This window comes from Mastacembelus armatus, chromosome 17, assembly GCF_900324485.2.
Source record: "Mastacembelus armatus chromosome 17, fMasArm1.2, whole genome shotgun sequence".
NCBI lineage: Eukaryota > Metazoa > Chordata > Actinopteri > Synbranchiformes > Mastacembelidae > Mastacembelus > Mastacembelus armatus.
The window spans coordinates 20143856-20170334 of NC_046649.1; the positions used below are offsets into that span (position 1 = coordinate 20143856).

The 26479-nt window shown below is 39.1% G+C and overlaps 2 protein-coding genes across 4 annotated transcripts in view; one reads left to right on the forward strand and one right to left on the reverse strand.

Moving 5' to 3' along the window:
- The window catches only part of glis1a (GLIS family zinc finger 1a), a 35774-nt gene extending 21299 nt beyond the window's left edge, over nt 1-14475 (reverse strand). Inside the window, exon 1 of the mRNA XM_026312644.1 lies at nt 14387-14475. The gene's annotated coding sequence lies outside the window, so the exon portion shown is untranslated. The remainder of the gene's footprint in view (nt 1-14386) is intronic.
- A 4021-nt stretch (nt 14476-18496) lies between these two features.
- On the forward strand, nt 18497-25773 carry LOC113134802 (heterogeneous nuclear ribonucleoprotein C). 3 transcript variants are annotated; one of them, XM_026314321.1, is made up of 9 exons: nt 18497-18635; nt 20611-20730; nt 22218-22486; nt 23220-23292; nt 23399-23449; nt 23581-23750; nt 24006-24119; nt 24335-24510; nt 25217-25773. In XM_026314321.1, exons 2-9 carry the CDS (start codon nt 20726-20728, stop codon nt 25322-25324), a joined length of 966 nt encoding a protein of 321 aa, XP_026170106.1. In that variant the 5' UTR covers nt 18497-18635; nt 20611-20725; the 3' UTR covers nt 25325-25773. The 3 variants fall into 3 exon arrangements, with proteins under 3 accessions (XP_026170106.1, XP_026170107.1, XP_026170108.1); XM_026314322.1 differs by having other exon boundaries at nt 24338-24510; XM_026314323.1 differs by having other exon boundaries at nt 23402-23449.
- Nucleotides 25774-26479: the final 706 nt, after the last annotated feature.

Consider the following 26479-nt stretch of genomic DNA (forward strand, 5'->3'; position numbering starts at 1 on the left):
TGTGGGATTTCAGATGCAAACAAAACATCAAATTCATTAAAACAGCATCACACTATCTGCATGTCAACGCCAACTGTGCCATAAATCTAGCTGCAAATATAGTGGGTTTTTTTTTTTTTTAGCAGTGTCTTTTCACAAGCCACTTTGGTCCTAATCCAGAAAGAAGAGTCAGACGGTAAAACTAAGAAAAGTGTCCCACAAAGCCTCAACCGAGCCAGCAAACTTTATAAAATAGCAGGCTCATCTCATGTGGTGTCTTTTAAAGACTCACTTTCTGAGGTTAGCTAAACACAGCTGTGGTGTTTCAGGACAAGCAAATGTGTACTTGTCTCAACAATAAGCACTTTGCTTCTTGAATTACAAACTTTTTGTGCTTCTTGGTTCAACTGAAACATGGGAAAAAGATCCTTTTTGAAATAAGAGATACGAATATACAGACAAAATTCAGTTTCCTAATCCCATTCCTACTAAATAATCCTTACTGGTTTTAAAAAGGCGTCAGACTGGATCAGCAGCTCCACAGACTCATGTAAACATTGAATTCTGTAGCTGAATTTGCATCGGTGTCTCTAGAACAATATTATTTATACAATTTAATCTAAGCTTAGTTTTCCAGAAGTATACAGTATCTCATTGTTTTATAATGTAAAAAATAGTCTTGGTGCAACATGTGCACAGCAGATAATTGGAGTCGTCAGTTCATCAGGTCCGTGTCAACTCTATATCTCTGGGAAAAGCTCTATTTTTTACGAGTAAAACCAAACGTTTACATGTCTTCAAATGTTTTATGAAGAGTGGAAAATTACTGTGAGTGTGAACAAAGAAAAGACATTCACTGCTGATTTTAAAGCTCAACTGAGCAATATTTTTATATAACAAGAAGAATGTGTAATATGAAAGGGCTCCCCTCACTGCTGCAGAGTGTTTACGTGCTGCTTGTTTTGGTTCAGCTGCCCATGCAGGTTTTGCTTTGGTTCACAATCACAGGTCTCATCAATGTTGTTTTCCCAGCAAAGAAAGCTGATATTAACCCACTAAACACAGCAGGACACCAAACCAAACAAACCTAATGACCAGCTGCTGAACATAGTAGACAGATCTTAGTAGAGACCAAAACCAGAGCTAAAAGGATAATGAATCGTAGACTTACATTCATCAGGTGCACGTAAGTCAACTCTAAATGATGCTGCCATCGCTCTGCATCTGTAGGATGTGTAGTAGGACAACTGTTTGTTAACATGGGCAGGATATTTGTTAAGTGATACTCTGTTAGTGTTAAGTTTAAAGATGACTGGCTTTGACATTCTGACAAATAACTAGGACAGTTAGTGAGAGAGCAATATGTAATCTCTTATTTTAATCCAGTACATGTGTTCTTTATAGAAAGTAAACACAAGAGCCCCTCATTGTCAGATACAAAATATTAAATAAGTGGCATCCATTTTTCTTGGCATTATTTTTGATCAGGGACTTCCTGTCGTGTCACTAGCAAAATGGTCACTGGGCTGCATAGAATTAGCATCACCCATTTAAAGGTATGTCCGAGAGCTGTTTTGCAATCATTACTCTGCTTTTTATTCGATGTAAATCACAAGAGATTTTATGAGTTTGAGAGGGAAAATAAATTGAATAAATCATAGGTTCTGGAGTTACAAAATACATTTGGACAGTTTCTGCGTGTAGAAATACCCACAGGTGTTGTATATTTCGGGTTAGGACATTATGTTTGCAAGAGAACAAGATCTCATTAATGAGGCTGGCTGGGCATTAAAGAAAACGTGATTTATGTAACTAGTTGCACAACGGTCACTTTTGGATTTATAAAAGATAAGCAAAGCAGGCATCCTAGAAATGGAGGAAGTTGGCTGGAGGGTGAGAGTTCACACTTTTCTAAATAATCTTTGCCTCAGGGCCTCAGTTTTAAAAGGGGTTAATCCTGTGAAACCAATTTTGTAGGCTTGGGGTATACATCATATACATCATAATTTACATCATAAACCTTTATTTATCCAGAGGAAATTGAATGATCACTTTTGTAACAGCAGCCTGCTTTACATTCTTAAACTTTCACACCTGGGAAAATGTATAAAATGACTACAGATTTTCACTTATTTCTTTCTCAGCTGTGCCTGATTAAAGCTTAACAGGCTTAAAAATATAGAAATCCCCAAAACAGTGACAGTGACTTTGTTAAATTAAAAAAGTGTATGAGTGTAGGGACTGACTTCAATACAAATCTCCATTATTGTTTGTGTTATTATGCAAAGAAACAATCAAATAATTTCATTTATATTAATGAGAAAAATCAATTTTCTTTCATGTTTTTCTTTATACTACAAAAAAAACTTTAACTCATGATGCTAAAAGACCAAGGATGTTTCTTCAGAAATGTAATTTAATGAGTAGAGTGAAGTCTTGGTGTTCAAAGCTGGATTGAAGCAAATAAATAAAATGTATATACATTAATAAAATATTAGTCGATTCCACTAAAGTCAACTGTGTTTTACAGTGTAGATTTCAGACTGAATGAGCCGTGACGTTGGCTTTCACAAATGTTTCAAGTGAACAAGAAGGCTTTAGAGACCACCAGGAAGTGTTGAGGGGTCATGTCAGTCCAGGTCTGGGCACATTAATCCCACTAGTTGCTGGAACTTCATGGCTGGAAGTTGCCACCTGGTTTGTGAAGTGTGCCAGTCTGACTCTTGCAGCCAATTGGTCTGAGAGTGCTGGTAACTGTTTTTCCAGACATTAGAAATCCCTGCACCATCCAAGTGAGGGATCAGCTTAAGAAAGAGGGCAATGTCAAGGCTTCTGCAGCGGCAACGATGCCATGACAAAATTCAATGGTGATGCCAGTGCCACTAAGTCATGAAGAAGTCGTCTGTCCAGGTGGCCAAACCACTGATGTCTGCGAAAAGCTTCAAGCTGAAATGACAAACGCACAGCTCCACTGCGAGACAGGAAGTCGATCAAGGCTTGCTGCTTTGTTTTCTGCCTTTTTGCCAAAGCTGAGGATCCAGTGGAGTGTTATTTACATGGAAAATAACCCCAAGGCCAAGGTTGACTGGGAGAGCTCGGTCCCTTGGTGAACAGTCCATATTGAGGAAAATCAAAGTGTTATCCAAATTCAACTTAAGTATCAGTGAAGTGTTAAGAACACAGCATCAGTCCTCCACAGATAATAATGATCAGATCAGTTTTGACTCTCTGGGAACAATAATTATACTGGATAGCGCTTCAAAAGTAGGTAAATAGTTCAGCCCTAACAAATGCCAAATTCCTGCTCCGAAAGTCGTGATAAGATGTTTATTATATCATGTCAGGAGAGAAGCAGAGAACAGCTACAGTAGATTTCACCCTTGGACCACTGATACGGGTTTTCAATTCAAATAAGGCCTCCTATTCTCATGTAACATTAACAGCACTGTTGGTCTGATGTATGTGAAAATAAAGGACACTCTCATTCAGACCTGCATTCATGTGCGAAGTTGGTAAAAGGAAAGAGATTGACGTAGAGTACTTTCCATCTGCAGCACTAGTGCGTGTAAACCACCCCAGTCTGTCCGAGGTTCTCTGAGCCTTTGACATATTTTATATTTTATCACTTACCCCCTCAGTGTCTATGTGACAGCAAATGTGCATGTGCTGCGTCTGACCACCTTCCAAACACTACCAAGTGATTTGGTTTCCTTTGTAGTTTGGTTCCTATTTAATTTAAATCAGATCCAGACAAAACTGAACATTTTATCAAATATCTGATCAGTTTATATTGTGACATTTGGCGTGAGGACCGACTCAGCTGGAAGAAACTGAGACTTTCTTCTAGTCTGACAAACAAACAAAGTCGTATTTACACAGCAGCGCTAATTAGATCAGCTCTCCTGTACAGCTCTGGGATCAGCTGCTTATCTGACTATAACTGTCAATCCAAATGGGTGTTAATACAATATTTTCTTCATCCAAACATCTGGATATTTATTGCACAGTCCAGTTTTCCATGACATGAGCCTATTATTCTATAACGAGCTGATTATTCAGAATAATTGCGGTTTAAAAAAAGTTTATTATTAGCTTTGCTTAGTTGTGCCACATTCTGCTGTGACCAATTTAGAGAATGTCAACATTTGTTTTCCTGCTAATTTGGTGAAGTTTTGCATTAACATTCCAGTTTTAACTACCTTTGCAAAATAGACTGTAAGCTGTGTTTGGTGTGATTTTAAAATAAATCTGGACAGGGTTAGTTTTGGAAACTTGTTTTTCATTTGGAGCTCATGCCAGACGTTACTTAATTTTATCTGTATGCACCAAGAGTCTGACAGTAACGACATTTCGATTCTCTGTATGTGCTCTACATGTGGCAGAACTGACAATAAAGCAGACTTTAACTAATGCACAAAAAAGACCTGAAAGTGCCTCATGTCTTTCCCTGTAGTGACTGAATGTCCTGGATCTATGGTGTTCCTAGACCGGATCAGTGTGGCCACACTGTGTCCAAGACCATGTCTGTGCTATTTTCATAAATTTGATCACTTGTATCACTGACACCCCCAGTTGCATACTATTGTGGATATTTGTCATATAATTGACTAGAACGTTTTTCCCTCTTCAGGTCAAATAAGCTCAGTGAGAGCAGGTGAATAACATAATCTCATGTTGCACAAAATAAGAATGTGTTATTGGATAACAGTGTATGCACGTCATCTTGAGGGTTGAACTGCTGTTAACTTTAGACAGTGATTCCTCCAGGACTCTTCCTCTATGGAGACAGCTGATGTGTTGCACTTTCAGATATGTGCAATCTACAGTATCTACAAGCTAACAGTGTTTTTACTGGCTGAAAGACTTAGGCATATACAAGATGATATGATGCATTGCTACAGGTTAAGATACACAAAAGTATATGAAGTATTTATAACTAGCAACATCTTAACCAGTATATAACACAATATTTTATAGTAATAAAACAGTCAAAGAAGCAAATGACATCCCTGTAAAATTACAAACATGTTTTTTTTTCTGATTAACTTTTAATTTGATTGATAAATGACATGTGTAACTTTTTTTGTGCACTTTAGATGTTTTGGTATGTGGATTTCAGCAGTTTCCAGTTATTATGCTAAGCTAACTGGCTGCTGACTGTAGCGTCATGTTTACTGCACAGCTATGAGAGTCTCATCTTCCAGTCTAATGTCAGTGAGAAAAGGAAAATGTAACTTATAGTAAGGTTTAGAGTATGGTCTATATTCAATATACACAGAGTGTAAGTGCAGGAAATGACTTACGAGTTATCATAGCACAATTATCTTCTTTGGCCTGTGTTAAAACACCCTATATCATCTTTCTGTCTACTCTTTTACCAGACAGCCTTTCAAAACAAGCATCCTTTTCATTATTTCCAAACTTCAAAAAGTAGGAGTGGAGCTGTCCCTCCTCCTCCTTCAGTGCTCACCTATCCCTCCATCGTCTCCTCCTGGCAGACGTAAACATTTACAAGCAGGTGTGGATCTGTGAGAAACTTTGACTGAGTGCAGATGGCAGGAAATTCCAGTGAAATGACAGAAGCTCAGTCCAAACCACAAGACAGTGTGAGCAGAGCCCGTGAACGAGGTACAGCAGGGCCAACGGCAGCAGCAGCAGCCTACGGACTGGACTTGGACTCCTCGGCCTGCCAGCAACTTGAAATAGGAGCAGCTTCACAAGGCGTCTGTTAAAACTCTTCCTATTCTGGTGGAGTAGGTACTGACTGACTCCAAAGTGTCTTTCCAAATATATTTTGGGTAGTATTTGGTCTGAGAAACTTCATAGAACACACATACATTGTTTTACATCTAGTACTTTTTATAGCCTGCATATGGTGAACTATCAGTATTTTAGCCAACAGATCAGTCAGGACTATATCAAGCAACACTTTCCAGTTCTTCATGCAGCACTCCTTCATATGATGTCATAGGAAAAATACTAACTCGTAGATGAGAGTAGAAATGCGGGAAATTGTTGAACAACAGCATCACAACATAGGCCCTGAAAAAGCATTTCATTATTATGAAACTATTACTGTTGACTCAGTAAGTAGTTTGACACTGTGCCGGCAACCAAAACAACATTACGGTCTCTCACACCAAAGAGAAACAAAAACCAACCTCCTACATATTTCTAGAATTTCTATATTAAGGATTCCCAGGGTAAATAGCTAGTGTTCACTAAGAACTGTCCATATCCCAGCACACAAACATGAGTGAATTGTACTTATTAACGACAATTTGTAGGTGGTGTGGTGGTGGTTCGCAGTGTTGCCTCACAGCAGGAAGGCTCTGGGTTTGACCCTGGGGCCTTTCTGTGTGGAGTCTGCATGTTTTCCCTGTGGCTGTGTGGGTTCTCTCTGGGCACCACAGCCTTCTCCCACAGTGCAAAGACATGCACACCAAAGGTTGCAGGTTGGGGCTAACTGGTGACTTGCCTATAGGTGTGAATGTGAGTGTTTGTCTGTGTGTCAGCCCTGTGATTGATAGACTAGTGATCTGTACCCCAGATCTCACCTAGTGCCAGCTGGGATTATAGATAATTGATGTATAGAACGACAAACGCTCTAGCTCACACGGCTCTCCCTCCTACAGATGAGTGCTCTCTAAACCACAGAGATCATTAAGTGGTTGAACTGATCAGGGATCAGTTAAATGCGGCAGTATCTTGTTGTTTCTTGCATTTGGTCATATGTGTGGAAATCACTGGAGACTGTTTTTCTTTCTTCTTTAATGAGATGAAGAACAAAAGCTACTTTCAGTGTAACCATAGCAGCTTTAAAGCAGATAGACCATGGATGTTTGGACAGTGAATAGTTATTTCCACAGACTAATTTTATCTAGGAGAGACAGATGCATTTTCACTTTTTCAACATCTGGGACAGAACGCACTTCAGTCCACCTCCAGATTTAACATGCTTCTTGGAATCACTTACACTCAAGTTATTCTAGTCACCCAAGACACATGAAGTAACAAAGTGTAAATGGGGTGAGAGAGTGAATCTGCAGCATCTCCATTACCACCGTTTTCTCATGTTACTGAGGATGTCAGACAAGCTGAGCTCATAAAGTGGCTGCTAAATCCCCTTCAAGCTTTCATTTTCAGGAGTTTATCCTGACAGGAAACACAAACACCAAATAGTTACGCTGTTATGTTACTTCTGTGACGCAACATACTGGGCTCGTACGGTAATACAGTAATGTTCATTCACTGCATAATGTTTTGCAGAACCGGCTTGTAAAACATGCCTGACTGTAGTAGACACCGAAAGGGTTTATTCTTGTTTTGAAAGCCTCGCTGGAGCTGGAAAAGCTGGGGGAGACATATTTTCATTCAGTCTAGGTGAAATGGCAGAAATTCTGCTCTGAAACAGGAATATCCAACCCTGGACCTAGAGCTACTCTCCTGCTTGTTTTCCAACTGTCCCCGTCCTCTCAACATAATTACAATAAGTTGAGAAGAAAAACATTTTTAATTGTGGTTAGAAACCTTTGATTATTACTTATACCCATGACAACAACTGATTTATGTGTTTACTTCTCAGTTCATTTATTTGAACAGGTATTGAAGTAGAAGAAATAAAAACCAACAGAGAATGATAAAAAAAAGCTTGTTAAATTAGTCAAAAAATGAATCAACAATGGAAACAGGTTCTAATCAAACTTTACAGCAAGTATTCATGTCAAAAAGTAAAAACTCACACTGTAGGTCATACGTAGTTGAACATTTTTCCCATGTGTACAGCAGGGCCCCTCACTCTTTGATTTTTTTTGTACTAAAACTTGTAAAATGTCAAATTATTTTCCTCTGGGAGTGGATGAAACAAGGAATGCTGTGCGTACGTCTGCCTCTCTGATTCTGCAAGGTGTCATTAATCTTGACACATCTATTTTACTGCTATATTTGTACGCTTGTATGTTAGTCTTAGGTGTCTCCCAGTAATAATATTTAAACTATACTGCAACAACCCCTTCTACATGGAATTACCTCTCTTTAGTACATGTCCCAACACTAACTAGTAGAAAAACACTACCTAATGCTATTACTGGCTGTGACTGCATACGCTGAAAGAAGTATACTTTAATTTGACATACTAATAATCTATTTTGTTCTTGAACAATTCCTTTTTGTTGTTCATTTAGAAATCTGTATGCTGTAATAATGTTTATTGCTTCTGTATTGTTTTAATCAATCTCTGTGCTCTCTTGCTGCTTCAATTCCAATCTCCCACGGAGGACTCATGGGAAATAAACTAATTAGCTTTACTGTGTTAACCATTATAAAAGCTTTTTTGTCTTCATCTCCAATAATATAAACTTGTCATGAACAATAAACAAGTGTTTTATCGAATTGGATTTAATGGTGTCAAGTGGTTGTCACGCTGTCTTAACCTGTAAAGCTGTTTTTAAAAATGCACTGATCATGTTTTCGTATTAGAGATGGAAGAAATGATGATGTGTAATGTGAAAGGGATGGTGAAATATAACCAGAACCTGCAGTTTAAGCCGACTGTACGCCACCCTGCTCAGCACCAAACAGCAGACAGACACAGAGAGTAGCTGGTGAGCCCAGCAGAGCATTCAGAGGCTAAAAGAACCAGATATTTCCCTCATGATGAAGACCAAAAACAGAGCTAAAACAGAGTGAATAGCATGCAGTGATAAAATTAAACAATATGTTACAGGGATGAACCCAGATAAACCCAAGATGTATGTTTCTATCCAGTAATAACGTCGTTATAAAGACCAAGGACCAAGTACCTTAGGGGTTCACATTGTCCAGTATGACATTCATTTACATTTGTAAATTATGCATTAACCATTAATAAATCCATATATTACATCTAACAAACCCTTTAAAAATGATGCCTTATCTAAAAGTGGTACCATCCACTCAATTTCCATATTGTAGTTTATTTTAAACTACATTTATGTGCTAGCAGATAGAGTCATCACACCATTTTACACACATCTCACTTTTCCCATACGTCTTTCCTAGCTCTCTCTATCTGCATACTATCAGTGTAAAGGTAACACATTTCCAAAAGATTTTTCGTGGCTGTAGCCTGAACTATCCTATAGCTCAATACCAGTAGAAAGTGTTACATTCACTGGGTCCACCTCCAATCATCCATTATCTATACCTGCTTACTTGTATTTAGGGCCACAGGGATCTGCTGGAGCCTATCCCAGCTCTCCTTGGGTGAAAGGCAGGGGTACACCCTGGACAGGTCGCCGGTCCACCCCAGGGGACCACCTGTACCTTTAAACCAATTAGATATCAACTGGTTAACACTGAAAAGGCCATTTCACTTTTACTTTTCATTCAAACATTTGGCTGCTAATACTGTTACGTAAAAGACTTTGAATGTCTTATTGTGTTAATTAAATCATCTGAATACTACCCCTATCTCTGTCCAACAGTGAATCATTCAACCACGCAGTAGAAGAAGAGTTTGCTGCAACTACATACAGATTCAACTCTAAGGCCAAAGAGGAAAAATACACACACATTTCTTTAACACAGTTGTTTTCCATTTATGTATTAGGAGGATAACTCCAAGCAAAAATCTGGAGTTTATAATCATCCTATTGAGATAAACTGCCCTCCGTGTATTAACTGAAATTTTTATAATCCCACTAATTCACTGGACTCTGCTAAGAAGAAAAGTTCTGGGAGTTGTATTAATTTCCCAAGTAAACAAGATTTAAAAAGACATTAGCCTGCAGTTAATGCACACCAGAAACAATGTTGAAACAGTTACCTCTGATACTCGCAGTGGGTCGTATTACCCAGCTGTGTCACCCTTGGGTGTTGCAAAAGAGCTTGCACCTCTGGCCAGGAATAACATTTCTGAACCGAACCAAAATGAGCTCGCTCTGCTCATAGGGCAATCACTGTAATGTCCGTAAAAGGTATGTCAGGACTGGGCAGCTGAGAAAAACAAGTGACGAGCATTTCATCAGCACGCTTTGAGCTCAGGCACTGCTGTCATAAAGCAAGAGTTCAAACTAGCATGAGATCGGATGTGACAAATTCAGACCCCGGGCTGTTTTTTTTAAAGGCTTGGAAACAAATATTTATATAAGAGAAAGCAAATTTGTTTCTTGCCTAACACTAATACATCCCATATGATCATAGTTTCTGTGTGACTTTGAACCCTTAATTAAATACATTAGGTCATCTTGCGCTACGTAATGTAAACATAAGTATTAAAGAGGTATTAGTAACAAAGCCATGCCTTTAAATGACCTCTACTGACCACCACAGGGAACTACAGTTAACAGTTGTTATCATGCAAATGTTGCTCAAATTTCTAATAAAATTTACAAAAAAGTCAACAAAAGAAAATTTGGAACAACATTATTTTATGTTATGCAAATATTCTGAGGATTAAATACTACAAAAACATAAAGATCTGAAAGAAAAAAAAAATCACTGCTGCTGCTTCTCCATTTATCCCCATTACCTACTTTCAATATTTTATAGGTTTCCTCTACATGTGGTATCTTTTAACTTCTGCCATTTGTGTTTTTAATTTTGATTTGGGGATTTTCTGGTTAAAGGAATCGTTCAACATATTGGGAAATACCCAAACTCAGATGAGATCAGACACACCCTTATGTCTTTGCATTAAGTACAAGTGCAAATCATTTTAAGCTGGTTCAAATAAAACATTAAGTAGGTTAACAGAACTTTGGGTTGAATAATTAGTTTTTATGAGTTTTGACAGTATAAAAGCAGCAGAGTTGTTGAATTAACTGGAGTCAAGAAAACAAGATCAATAAAGTTAAGATATTAAACTGATTCAGCTGTTTGGTTGTTACTGTCAGATTGGCCTTCCTTAGCTTGAAGAGTCAGTTCTTCATTTAACATGAAGAACTTAAAGCTATTGGAGCCATTTTGAACCAGAGTTAGTACAAAGACAAATGTGAGGCTGTTCACAGTGACTTTGTTAACGTGCACAGGGCAGGTGCTGAACTTCATGCTAACCATAACATTAAAGATTAAAGCTTCCAATACGTCCGTTTACTTAAAGCCCAAAAAAGGGTGTTTTAACTCTCAAACGGGAAGGTGGGAAGCCAACTAATGAACACTCCTCAGTTCATTTAGTCAAGACTTCAAATCAGGACTCATGTTTATGTTCTGCATTGATCTGAAGTAAAAAAAATAGCAGAAACTTGAATGTCAGTGAACTTGTGAATGAGAAACATTTGGCTGATTCAAGTGAATTCCAGTACAGTGTTTTATAGTGAACAGGGCTTGAGCAGGGAAGTGATTAGCCTGAAACAAGTGCTCCAAATGAAGCAACAAAATATATTTGTAAGCGCCCTTTATACCAACAGAAGCATTTTCTAATCTGACACTCATATCAGCAGAACCACATCATGTTTTTCTGTCTCTGTTTGGATTTATGCAGAAAAACAGCTTGATCAGATTTAGGGAAAGATCACGCTCTGGGTTAAAATAAGTGCTTTATTAAGGTTAGTGGAGCTTATTCATCGTGCTGGCTATAATAAACACATGGTAAACATTGGGAAACTATTAAGGTCATACTTAGAAAACAATGTTGACTGTTGATTAGAAACAGGAAGCAAACAGCGTTTTCCTGTGTTAAAGCCTGATCTTTTGCTGATCCATCCATAAACTCCAGGAAGGATTTCTAACCTACACGGACCTTTTGCCATGTTGAGGTGCTTGCTGAAATGCCTGATGCTGTCACATTTCTGACTACAGTCATGATTCCTGTCATCTCTCCCCTCCAGCCACAGGATGTCCTTGGACTTGACCCCTGTTCCTGCTCACCTGATGCTGCCGAGCACACCGGTTCCCAACTACCCATTGCCAGACCTGCTCCGCCTTCTCACACACTCCTCATTTCTCACTGATCTCTTGTGTTGACTGGACCTATGTTCGTTTTACCCTGCCTGTCACCTGTTTTGGTTCTGTCCCTGTACCTGTCTGTGTACCTGCTTTGTCCTTGTTTTGCTCAGTTATTAAGGCTGCTATGCTGAATCCACCTGCATGTGAGTCTGCACTTTGGTCATCTGCATTATTTCACAAAGTGACAGTGTGATAAAGACTGAAAGTATGGGGAAGTAGCTACAATAAAATCTTCCAAAATACATCCTCCAGCACCTCTAAACTAAAACTTAACTTAGAGATTTATAAAACTGAAATTCAAAATGTGTATAAAAACATCCCACAGAAACACTGAGAGCAGATTAAAAGGTTTAAGATGTAAAATGCTGCCATGATAATGCTTTGTTTAAACTGACCACCTACTAACCCTGTTTCAGCTGATGAAGACTGTAGGATGCAGTTGAAAGCTCCTGAAAAGGCTGGACATAGAGGTAAAATGGTTTTCTCAAAGTATTATTTCTAACACATGAACGTTCCAAACACATTTTTGAAAACAAATATTGGTCTGGGGACAAAATGTCCGATGGGACACCAGATCTCAGGGTCCCCTTACTCATTTTTCTGGAGCTTTGACCAGAACACGTGGGTTATGAGCTTCAGCCATTTTTTCCAAGGTCAACAATGAAGTGCCAAGATGTCAACTTCTAACCAACACTGACAAGAAGCGCTTAAAGCTGATGATGATGATAACTGAGTGAAATGATTGAGAGCTCCAGAACAAGCAAGTGAATGGACCTTGAGTTGAGGCGACTTCATCAACTGCTGTTTCTAAGGACAAGCATGTGTGCTTGAAGTTTTGTATCAAAATGTGTAGTATTGTCTTAGAAAACAGCCCAGTGCCTGGCAGCCTGACGACGAGCCCAAACATACAAGCAGAGTCATAAAGAACAAGGAGTCCTGCAGCAGATGGTAGGGACCCCACGCAGCCCTGATCTCAGCATCACGGAGTCAGTCTGGGATGACATGAAGACACAGAAGACACTGACACAGCACAGACAAACTGTGGCAAGTCCTTCCTGATACTCAAACAGCCTTCAAGCTGTGTGCAAGTATACCTCGGAGAATTACTGCCCTTTGTATGAGGTTCAACATTTTCAAGGCGTTGTTTCCGAAACCATCCTCTTTACTCGCTGTGTCTAAACCTTTGCACAGCGCTGAACGTGCAGTGGATAATGTACCAATTAAGCAACAAGTCCTGTTGACTCATGTAAACTCAATGACTCCAGCCTTGGGCTTCTTCCTTTCACTTGTATTTCAATGACATGTTTTGAAACTGTTATTTACACTTTGAAAAGTCAGCGATAGAAAAACAATCCACTAATACTGAAATTCTGTTGTTATTTTATTCCCCTGGTGTGATATTGAGGCAAATGTACACTGCCAGGGCAAACAAATATTTTAGGCCGAAACAAATCTTGGCTCACAGTGGTCTCTCTCTCGTAGCGCCATGCTCCATCTGAGCACTTAAACAAACAATCTGAGCATCTGGTGAAATAATTGGTGAGTCATTGGTATTGATCAACAACCTGATCAACCTCCCAAAGGCATATTAAAATTATTTTGTGCTTTACAGAACATTACAAATCTTGTTTAGTGCTGCTTTAACAGCTACATATATAAGACCAAATGACATAAATGATCAAATCAACTGTGATTCGGCCCTGTATATGCACACCGATGGGCAATGGGAACACTGGCCAAGGCCTGCGAGTATAAACTCTGATTCCCCAGCATAAGCTCTATGTCAGTGATACCATGAGACTAATGATTAAAACAAGCCTCCTCATCTGTTTGACTTTCAGTAAGCCAGATTTCCACCCCCTGCGCAGCACTTTTCATTCCAGCTACATTACATAAATCAGTGGATTGCAGAGGAGTGGAAAGGAAGACTCCCATAAGTAATAAGGAGGAAAAATATCATAGGGAACCATTTGGGTAAGAGTTCACTACAATATATATCCACATTTCTATTATTTTCCTTCCTTAGATCCTTATTGCACAATCAGAACAACTTCTTGTGTAATCCAAGATAAAGAGGTCAAATTAGAGCTGATAACATTTCTTAACCAAATTTTTTGTCTGTCTAGGGACGGACTATTTCTTAATTTATCTTAAACTCCTGATATGCTGGTGGCTGTAAACTTTCACTGCACATCCTACATTCCCCAGATAATGAGAGCTTACAGTCAGCTGCCAGCATTACAGGGATGTGTTGCTGTATCACTGTGCAAAGAAAAATATAATTTCAGCAGATTTGCTGTTCATCTAAATCACAAAAGACTATTAAACGTGCATGGAAACGACTTGTAGATACATTTGTATCTAAAACACAACATGCAGCACATGGTAACACGTTCGTCCTCAGCAAAAGTCTCAGCAGGTTAAAAGGTAAAGAAAAGCGTCGTTAAGTGCAGGGACGTGCGATTTGCAGCGCAGCTCTTACCGTTTTGTTTGCAGTCACAGTTTGTTGGAGCTCTTTGCCTCGCGCTGGCTGCACGCGGATTGTGCTCCACACTGTCTCGGCAGCGCGAGCTCACCGACTGCATCGTGCGCGCACACGCACAAACACGCACGCGCGTTTCCCTGATTAAAGAGGGGATGCACCGATGATGTAGAGTTAATTTAGTGCTTAGTGCTTTTTAAAATATAATCTCAATAATATGCATCTGCTCTGTATTTAAAATCAGCGGGGGACTAAATGTGAGTTTTATGTTTGAATGTCAGCTGCTGGACTAAAGCTGAAACTGTTTAAATTAACTGTTTGATTTAAATATAGAAAGTGTGTTATATTTTCTAAGTTTTGGGGGAAATTCAAGATGTGTTTCTGAAGTGCAGAGGAATAAAAGCATGGTCAGATTAATCTCATATATTATCCACGGCAGTTTCACCCAAAAAGCCTGGCAGTATCTGCAGTTGAAATGATTAGCATATTATCTGATTAAACTGGAAGTTAACTGAAAGCAATTTTCAGTAACTGATTAAAAAGTCATTTAAACAAGCTGAAAATCACTGATATGTGAATGTAAATACTATAAAAGTTCAACATCAAAACAAGACATTTGAATAAGTTAATGGAGGATTGAGGGACTGACCATGGCATTTTTATTCATTACTGTCTTACCTTTTATAAACTGAATATTTGAACAGTTCTTTGACTTAGTCATGAAAAAGTAACTGCTGATTGCAGCCTCACATTACTCTTAAGTAGCCTAGTACTTTTACTAATACTATGCACTTTTGATGTACCTTTCCTTTATGTGCTACTTCAGAGGTTGGATTACCAGGCAGGACACTGTCTGTCCATCCTCCACAGCCAAACTATATACTGGGCTTTGTTTATATTGTAATGTTGTGTTTTTCCAAAATAACTGTAATATTTTACAGAAACCCATAATGGGTCAAACTGATAGTGATCTGCTTCTTCTTGACACCTTCTTATCACATGCATTTTCCTGTCACTGTTGTGTTAAAATGATTAGAGTTCATCACTGTGACTCTGTTACTGATCAAAGAATTGGTGGTTTGATATTCAGGTCAAAATCCCCTCCAGCAAGACCCTGAACCTAAAATAAAATGAGCCACCAAAAGCTGCAAAAGCACATCAACTGGCCTGTGAGTTGTCCAATAGAATAACTGACGAGTGTCTTTAGTACTTAATAGTGAGTTCACACTGGTCCTCTTTCACTTTATGGTATTTGTATTTCCAGTGGAATCCCTATAATTTTGGACTGTGTGTGTTTGTGGTGCTCAGTATTGATCCTACACTGACCATTTTCTGGTTTCTGGTCAGCAGAATTTCCTATGGCATCTCTGTAATTGTAAGCTCTGTATAATTTATATAGCAGTAACACTGATGCTAAATATTGCTCTCCCATCACTCCCTTCATTGACATTCAGAAGACGAAGTGTACTCCCTGTACAATCACAACAAAACGTGAACACACTGTATAGCAGCCTGTCAAACATCTGGCCCTTCACCGCACAGATTGACTGAAATACACAAAAGACGCAAACAAGCAGAGAAACCTTTCATCTGTGTATCTGATTACAAGATGAAACTGAGAGCTTAAGTTATATTTCTGATTCCTGAGATGATGCACAGAGCTGTAAACAAGTCCTCTGGGATGCTGCTCAAAACAAAACCAGATGGGTGAAAACAATTCACAAAAGAACATATTCTCCATGAAAAACTGGGACATTGTAGAGGGCTTCATCTCCTAACTGGATACAGAAAACAGCTGGTATTGGTCTCTTGTAGTTGCCATCCTGTCTCTCTGTCTCTGTCTCTCCTCAGGTGTGGTAAAGTCAAGCAGAAATATTACAAGGCCCTTTTCACACTCTTGGCTACGTTCACTTTACAGGACTTAATGCTCAATTCCATTTATTTTTCAGATCTTATCTTTCTGTATCGATAGTTCACATTCAAGTATCATGGTTTTGGTGTGAACACTGTTGACGTCCTACATGTACAGATTTAAAATGTGAGCTGCATAATAATAACTTTTGTCTGATGGTCAAAACACATAAGTTTGAATGTTTCTTGCTGTTTGGCTTCAGCAGAAGCTCCTCCATAGATGTCCATAAATTTGAAACTTCCTCATGTCTCCACTGACCCCAGTCACCTCATGTGAGTGGCTGACACTGAATGACAACGACAGGCAATATGTGCAGAGGCACGAGATGTCATAAAAACACATGGATTCTGATTTTAGCGTTCTTACATGGTGCGCATGGTCAGAGATCAGCTAGCTAAACTTATGGAAGATCTGATTTGGATAAAATCAGTCATTACAGCAAAAAAAATCTGGTTTGGGTCACTTCAGCAGGGAATATAAAAATGTGAACCAAGCTTTGCAGTAACAGGAACTGCAGGTGTTGCTAAAAACAGCTCTGTTGAAATCAAGTGTCTCAATAAAATCAAGACAGAACGAGTGAGCCGCCATGCACAATAAAAAGAAGCTAAAAATGAAGCTGCAGTATTTTTGGGTCTAGTTGAGAAATTTCTGTGGAACAAAAGGTCATGTGCTGCTGTCAAATTCACAGATACCCCCGACAGATTACATCAGGTGTTTTATTGGCACCATGTACAACTCTTCAACCCTGGACTGAAGCTAAAGAGAACAAATACACACAGTTGAAGGTGTATTACACTTAGTAATAAAAGGGATGCCACCTTCTTCTTTTTCCATACACTTCTGTCTTGCACTGAGGACACAGAGTATTAGGAATGAGTATGATCTAAGTACAAATTGATGCTTATTTGGATTTTAATCACTGTCTGTTGATGATTTTTTTTTCCAGTGCGTTTGTGTTCAGCCTTCTTCAACTCCTCACAGTCATAATCGGTTTATGAATTGTTGCAGGACTCTTCAGGGCAAATTTTCTCAATCCCTGAGAAATCTTACTGTTTACAGTCACCATTAATGTATTTCTATAACAACACTGCCACCTCCTGGCAGACAGCAGCAACATACCAGTATTTTGTTTCTTGATGTTTACTGCTGCATTCAAACACTATTTAAGTATAGTATGATAAAAATAAATGAATAAATAAATAAAAATCTCTAGGTGGTTACATCATTGCCTCATTGATAAATTATTCCATGCAGCACCAGTCTTTTAAAGGTCTACCTAAAGTAGCACTCATTAACTCATAATCAAGCCTATTAGATATTTTTTCTTGCCAAGAAAACTAAAAAGTCGCTCATATAATTGTTTGTTGATTAGTTAAAATCAGTAGTGGCACTTAAGGAAAAGTACCAATACCATACTGTAAAAATACTTAACTAGTAAGCCCCACATTGAAAATCTTATTATAGTAAAAGTAAATAAGTATACTCAGAAAATAATATTTAAAACTATTAAAAGTAAAATTACACAAGCATATATATTGCTATGTTATTGCATATTACAATTATATTTCATAAAATTATTATTGCTCATACATTTATACAAAAGCATGTTGTACCTGGAGCTCATTTTTAAGTACATTATACAGGGCTACTACTATTTTTCTTATCATGGTTGTATTCTTGACCTGTTGGTTGATAGTTTGGATTTTAAATATTTAGAAGATTGAGAAAATGTCCCTGTGCTTATTTCTGTCCAGACAAGAGTCCAAAGGGTCATTAAAAATAAAAGGAGTAGGCCTAAATCTTCACAACTGAGAAACTAGACGAAGTAAATGACAATACCTTAAATGATTATCAAATAGCTGCAGATTACATGTCCGTCACGATAAATCAGTTAATTAACTAACAGTTTTCGCTTTGCTTGTACATGCTGGTTAGTAGCATAATCTATGAAAACTATATATTGTGTAGGTTATTCAGGTTATATGTAAAACTGCTTGATCAGATCAGTGTTGGAGTACAAATGACATTTTTCTATGTAAAGTGTCATTAAAAGTACTGTTCTCTGACATACAACAGCTGAGTGTGTTTATATGTCAGGTCGTCCCGGTATTGGCGGTGTTCCTAACGTGATACCTTAGTTACTGACACCGCTTCTCTCGGGCTGCTCCGTGACACAAAACGAGCGCCACAGGCAGCTAGCGTTGCGTTAGCTCGGCGGCTAGAAGAAAGCTAGCTCGCTGCTCTGGGGAGCGAACCGCTTGTGCTCAGACGGGACGACTTAAGTAGCAATTTGACCGATTTTACCGAAAGCAACACATTTTACTCGTAAAGGTCGCGGTGAGTATTTTGTTCCCAGACATTTTTCATTTTTCCTTCCTTTTTCTTTTCGTTTTTGGATTTTTTTCAACGATGCTTTTTCTATTTTGCGACTGGACAGACGTAATGTGCGGGCTAGCGAGGTAGCTGGCGCTCGTCCCTCTCAAACACACGAACACTGGTTGTGGTTTTTAGGATCACGGCGATTTGGATCTTAGCTGCAGTTTCACTCCCCTTTTTGCAAGTTTGTGTAGCGTAATTTTTATAGCGTTTATTGTGAAGACTTTTCCTTGACGGGACTGATTTGTTTTTTCTCACGATTTTCAACCAGCCCACCAGCTAAGCTAGCTAGCTAGCTAACTAGCTAAGCAGCTCCTTTGGTTCGATAGTGGCAGCTTCGTCCTCATCTTTGATTGATTACAGATTATCGACTACACGATTATCAGAATTTTGCAGGTTTTGGTTTTTGCAAGCAAGGAACTGGTTTGATTGCGGTGTGTTTTTTTATGCTTTTCACTTGGTGGTTGGCTAAACATTAGCCACGCTAGCCGGCTTTGAGCCACCGAGGCTAGCGCAAGGCCTGTGGTTCACACTAAAGCCTGGTGGTGGCGCTGTCCCGGGCTTGGCGGGCGTGTTGTGGATGGTTTAGGTAATTTTTGATGATCCTCAGACTTTGCTTTCCTGGCTCAGATACTGCTCAGTCGGTGTGTTTTTGAAGTGGAGTAGCTTTTTGCCGTGTTTTTTCTTCTCCCATGATGAAGATGTCAGAAGCTTTGGACTGCCGGTGGCCTCTGTTTTGTTATATAACGTCACAAATACACAATTTCCAATTAATAATTAAACGTTTGTTTATCTGAAAGAGTATCATGGCTGTTTATGTGCATCAAACCAACTCACGCCTACACATTCACACCTAGGCCGCAGGTACACACCTACAGAAGCTAATAACCTTTAAAATGAAGTGGGAAGCAAAAGAAATGAAAACACATTAGTGTGCAGGTGTTTTGTGTATTTGCTGGTCTTATTCATTAAAGGTCTTAAAAGTCTTTTCATTTCATTTACAGAGGTCTGGAAAATTATCTTCTTGCTTGCAGTAGATGCTAACCTAACTTTCTGTGTGTGCTTGTGGTCTGCCATAGTCTGCACTACAAATAAGACTAATGCAGTAAATGCAGGAGTGTTTGTGGATTTCTGCATTATTACTATCATTTATCATTATAAATGCTGGCCATATTAGCTGTCTTTTTTCTGCCCCTCACCTGGGCCCAGATCCCATGAGTTATGACTAAATAGTCCTGTTTATATATTTACACATTAAATGTAATTTGAGGCCTTATCATTTCTTTCAGTTCTGTCATTCTTTTTCAGATCTTTAAATGACATTCTGTCTGGTATTAAAACATAAAAGGCCAAATTGCATGTGGTAAAAGATGATCAGCACAATCAGTAATTTCTAGCATGTAATGCTTCATATCATATTTCATGATTATTAAATAAAGAAACCAAATATAAACTATAAATTATGAAATGGCAACAATGCTCCATGAAATTTTTTTTTTCTATGAAATGTAAATCTTGCCAAAAGCAGTCAAAGCGTCTTACCGTCTACTGAACTCCTAAAACCACGTGAGACATAGGCCACACAAATATAAGCATGTGTATAAATTAGGGCCCCCTTTTTAATTTGTGAATGGAATGGTTTTGTCCTCTCTGGATGTAGTCTCCGGTTTAGATTAATTACTCTTAGATCCCATATATCTTCTGCCAGCTTACTTTTAATAGCACTATATTTATCACTCACACATGCATGAGGGTTAGGTCACACACAGTGGCTAGTTGTCGTATTTTCTTGAAGACCCACACATCTTTTGTCTATTTTTAAAGCTATGTTTGTGTTTACCTCGTCACTGACTCCTGTACACGCAGTCATCCAGGTAAGACTTGGTACAAGATAACCCTGCTCAGCTTGACTGAGGTGTGTTTTCTGTCACCTCAGTATAAATCGCGAGGGGCGAAGGTGAAGGTCGAGACACCAGCCCAACCAAACTGAACCCAGCCCACAGTGTCAAACATCAAACATCAGACAGACGACAGCCCTGCACACAGACGCTATGGAGTGAGTGATGAATGTTCAGCCCCGTCAGCCGGGGGCTTAGTGTTGATACCACTGCTGTTTTCATGTTTGCTGTATGAGGGCTCCTCTCCCATCTTCAAATTCACACAAAGCTCTGGGCCTCACCAAGTGCCAAATTCCTCATTTCATTAGAGCGATTGTAATGTTCCCAGTAGGACTGGTTGGCTCTATTTTACCGGAAGAATAAATATTTGTAGCCTGGAAGTTCCCAGGTTATATAAAGTTCTGTATTGTCTGAGCTTTCATAATTGAAATAAATAAACCCTTCATTGTGTGAGAAATACAGTATTATTGATTGGAGCTGCAACACTCAGTCCACCAAGAGAAAGTTAATTCAGTATTTGCTTGTAGAATATTTGAAGCAAAAATAACACTTCTTGTTTCAGGTACAGGTGACAGAAAACTATATCTGTGGGTTATGGACAGTTACTGTTTTTTCTGACATTTTAATGACATAATGGTTAAGAGTTTATCAGAGAGAAAGACCTGGCAAACTAATCAATAATTAAAATAATTGTCACTCTGATATTAATAAACCAGGATTTGAGTTTGATATGTTGTAATATACTCTACTAGTTTACAATGATGGATTACAGCTAAATGTATGTTATTGTTGTTGCTGTGTTGAAATTAACAGTAATTGTTGAAAGCACCAGTAGACTCACCCAAAATCTCACTTAATGAATATCCAGTTAAAATCCTGTCAATTTTATTTTGTCGTAACTTTCATCTAAACCTGAAACTCTGAACTGGACGCGTACTTCACCGAAAGTATCATTTTGGCGTGTACTCTAAGCCTGTTTTTACACGAATGTTTACACGTGCTGCTACTGTCCAGCAGGTGGAATTGAGGGATGGCTACCTCGAGTTTAAGTGCGACTTGGTGTCACAAAAATGATACCGTCAAGTGGCGTCTCTATCAAAATATAGCTCACAAATTCTTCTGTATGCTTCGTCCATCCTCAGACACTGGTGGTGTTTTTTTTGTGTCTAATTCTCACTTTGAATACAGTAGTATTATTTGGGGTTTACACAGCGATTTTATATTTTACGTGTAATAATATAATAGTTACCTGATAACAGCAGCACTACACCTGATTGACTGGAAATAAAAGGAACGCATGGTAAAAGGGTTCATACTTAATGGTTTGTCTGCTACGATTACATTTAGTTCTCAGTTTTTCTTTCAGCAGCTTATTTTGGTGCCAGTACTAGTTTGGTATATGTTGAGTTCAAGCCTCTAAAGTAAATCTATGGAGGAATTTGACATAATTTGTGTTTTGAATAGCTACTGGTGACAGTTGTATTATTTCAAATTCATTTTATATTGGGAGGATGTTATGAAGTAACACTCATTTCCTAGGAAAACCCTGGTAATCAGTCATGCCGAGACCGTCCAGCAGCAGCAGTTCAGAGCAACGTTTCTTATTCCTTCCACTAAATCTGGGAATTCTGTGTCTTCCTGCTAGTCGTTCGCCCACCACCTCCAGCCTCATGGCCAGCAGCAACGTCACCAACAAGACCGACCCACACTCCCTCAACTCCAGGGTCTTCATCGGCAACCTCAACACCCTGCTGGTCACCAAGGCAGACGTTGAGGCCATCTTCTCTAAGTATGGCAAGATCGTAGGCTGCTCCGTCCACAAGGGCTACGCCTTCGTTCAGTACTCAAATGAGAGGAACGCCCGAGCTGCTGTTGGCGGGGAGGATGGGAGGATGATTGTTGGACAAGTGCTTGGTATGGATTCACTTTTTGAACTTGGTTTCAGAGCACAAGACTGATCCTTAGCGGAGCAGCTCTCTTATTTAAGTAGCTTGTGACCTTTTAAATGGCAATGTCACTATTTTGCCTTTAATTTTAGGAGGAGGTAAAGTGAATACTAATTCTAAAGGGAGTACAGCAAAGGCCTACAAACATTATGTTGCAAAAATATATTTGATGTAATTTTCCCCTCACAGGTTTAGGGTTTCTGACCTGTAGTAACCACTGCAGTAGGACAGAATAAGGTCAAAATAATAGACAAAATAATTGCAAAACCTTCCCCGTTCCATTGCCAGGAAATGTTTCAAGGCTGCAACTCTCAAATGTCACTTTGGGTTGCGCTTAAAAACTTGATCTCAAAATACTTGCTTGGAAGAATTTGTCAGACATGGTTTGTCACAAAAAAAAGCTTAGTGTACCAGTTTCAGATTGTTTAAATTCCATCTCCATTTCCTGCGATGGAAAAAAATTTGTTAAATATGCTTGTTAACAAATGGACACGTTTCCTGGTTCTCTGAAAGGTTTGTTCTCAGTTTGTGTACTTGATCAAACCTTTTAATTTAGGTCATTATTTGTGTGCAAAATATAATTCTTAGTGTCACCTACTTGACAAACTTGTGTGTGTGTGTGTGTGTATATATATATATGTGTATATATATATATATATAATTATTATTATTATTATTTATTTATTTATTTTACCTCTCAGACATCAATCTGGCTGGAGAGCCCAAACCGCACAGGTCAAAAACCACCAAACGCTCTGCTGGAGACATGTACAGGTTGGTTTCAATGATGCTCCTTGAATGCTGCAGAATGAAAGAATGCAGTGTTATCACCTGCCTCCATATTTCCTTACAAACATGTCTCATTTTTCTTCCCAAGCAGCAGTTCCTCATTTGACCTCGACTATGACTTTCAGAGAGATTATTACGACAGGTGAGTAAAATGTTTCCACTCGTCTCTCAATTGGAAAGTTATACACGTCAGAATGACAAGTTCATTTCTGTTTTCTGAGCATCTTCTGACCCAGCTGAAGCTTATTGTGTTTGCTCTGGGTCTGATTACAGAATGTACTCATACCCGTCCCGTGTTCCTGCTCCTCCTCCCCCACTGTCACGGGCCGTTATCCCGTCTAAGCGCCCACGGGTCAGCCTCAGCGGAGGAAGTAGCCGGCGAACCAAGAGCAGCTTCTCCTCATCCTCCAAGAGCAGTCAGAGGACCTCCTCATCCAGAACAAGTGAGTGTCAGACCCTGCTGCCTGTAACATGCCCGCTCCATTGTCTAAAGCTGTATGGTATTTCCAGTGGCACTGATGTGAGTGCTGTTTCTTTAAAGTTTCTATGAAACTTAAAGACATTGCAGAAACTGTTTGTAGATTCACTCATTAATGAACATAAAGTCCTGGTTTACTATTCACAAGCTTTTTCTCTTGTCATATTTGAAAACAGCTGTCAAGTCCCTGACACTCGTCCTCCATCTGTTTTCTATGCAGTGAAACTAGATGAGCTGCAGACCATCAAGCGGGAGTTGACCCAAATCAAAAGCAAAGTTGATGATCTGCTGGAGAGCCTGGAGCGCATGGAGAAGGACCACAGCAAGAAGTTCGGTACGAGGGCAAACACTTTGTTTTAATAGGGAGTAGAGAGTGTCTGACCTCTATTGGTTTAAATTTCTGTACCTTCCAGTAATCAACCCAAATGAATTTTAAGCCTTAACCTACAGTACAGAAAGAGCTTACAATGCACCACTTTCATTAAGTCAAGCAATCTTATAAACACAACCACAGACGAGAATTTCTAAAAGTGTCTCCCTTTATGACAGAAGCTAAGAGCATAAAAACTGAGCCTGGAGAGGTGACGTCACCTCCACACCCAAGCAACAAGAAGGATGACAGCCTGAAGAGAGAGAGGGAGCGGGAGAACCAGGTGATCAACGACTCGGACGAGGAGGAAGAGGAGGAGGAGGAGGAAGAGGGAGACCTGCTGGAGGAGGAAGAGGTGAGATTCGGCCATCTCGTTCTTCCTTTTTCAGTTTAAATCACAAACGTTGGCAGCATTTCATTTCACAGTTAGTGGATATTTATGATGAAGTGTCTGTCAACTGATCCGTCAGCAAACAAGCAAAATGTTTTACTTCATAAAATAGATCAAATCTTAACAAGCTTCTTTGATGGCACTGAAAATGGCTTTGACAATAAGGAAAATCACGAGTGTTGTATGTTTTTAGATGATCATTAAATTTAAACATGGCTTGCACATTAGTTTCTTTACTGATACTCACTACCTTTTTCATCCCATATGTTTTGCCCTTATCCTTCCTTACATAGAAGGTGTAAGTCATCTTTTCCAGTGAACATAGTCAGTCAGCAGTTCCTATTACAGGTTTCTCTGAAGCCAGCATATTTTTTGTAGTCCTAAAAATCCTTCTACACAGAGAAAAATTAAACCTAACTTTACCTTGGGTTTAACTTTAAAAACAATCTTAGATCATTGCAATTTGCTATTACTGGATTTTTTTTGTACATGTAGTTTAGCAAATTGGAGTCATGTTAACCCACAATGATAACAAGCTTATCAAAGATGGAGCTTTTCTGTAGTGGCATATTTAAAACCAGTTCTGCTCATGACAAACTGCTGTTTTAGCACCATATCAACGTCAAGCCACATGTTGCTGATTACAAACTGCTTTTGTTAAACTGTTCAGGTGAAGAGGGATGAGGACGACGACGAGGAGGAGGAAGAGGAAGAAGAAGGCGAGCATGTGGAAGGTGATGATGATGGCGATAGTGTGAACGGCGAAGACGACTCCTAGGCTCGGCCCATTCAGCGTACACTCTGCTTCCAGTAGGAACTTGGACTCTCATTTTAACACTCGTAGATACATAAAGCAAACACACAAGCATGGTGCACACTCTGTCGTTACACTGTCCCTAACGCCGATTCATTTTGTTTATTTTGGCCGATCACCAGTGTAACAGGAATACCTAGCTGTAGGCTTCAGTTTGTGTTTTGTCTGCGTTGTTGCTTGTCTTCAGGAGAAGGCAGAAACATGGACTGTAAATGTTGTCAGAGACGACAGCTCGACAGACAAGTCTTAATGAAAGGACCGAAATCAAGCTACAAAAAGACCGTTTTTAGGTTCAGTGTGTTTGTTTTCCTTTGTGAGTTTAACCTTGTGTGTCTGTACTTTAAATGTCAGTTTTTTATACTTCAGTTTCAGTTTAACTGTAAAATAAATTGCAATAAAATATTAAAATGAGATTGTTTTTTTTTTTTTCCTGCTAACATCTTTGATTCCAGAGGAGAAAACCCTGAGTTTTCTAGTAAATGAGCAATGAATGACATTAATAGAAGCCAGTGTTACAGTAATGTGATTATGTTCAGTGAAGGGCGGGTAAAGATTACAGGTTAAAAATTAGTAATTACATTAGGTGAAAATTCCAACAGTGCTTGTCTTGTTCGCTGTTTTACTGGGAGTGTGATGCAGTTTGGGCTGTGTCAAGTAGGAAAACTGGTCTGGGACATGGCTTAGGGGCAGATTAGACAGTGTTTAATTGGCAGAGCTATAAACCCGCCAGCAGTGGGTATCACAGATCTTATGTAAACAATATATCTGGTTGTAGGAGTGCAGCATGCATGTGTCACTGACAGGTGAAGTCAGGCCTGACCTGTGCCCTTGTGACTAAGATGCATTTCACACTGAACACAGTTCAGTCATGAACATTTATGTAACTCAAGTAGCTGGAGAGAGAGAGACACTAGATATTTTCCCCAAATTGCTGATCTTTAAAAGAAACCTACCTCTACCTTATTTGATTGGCCTCATCCTCCATGTGACCAGATTGTGCAAAATCCTGACAGGACAGCCATGCTGTGTGTCATCTTTTTTTGGTTGTGTACCATAAAGAGAAGTGATGCTGTAAACTAGAGTGAATCAAATCTTAAGCTTTATTAAGTTGGAGTTAAG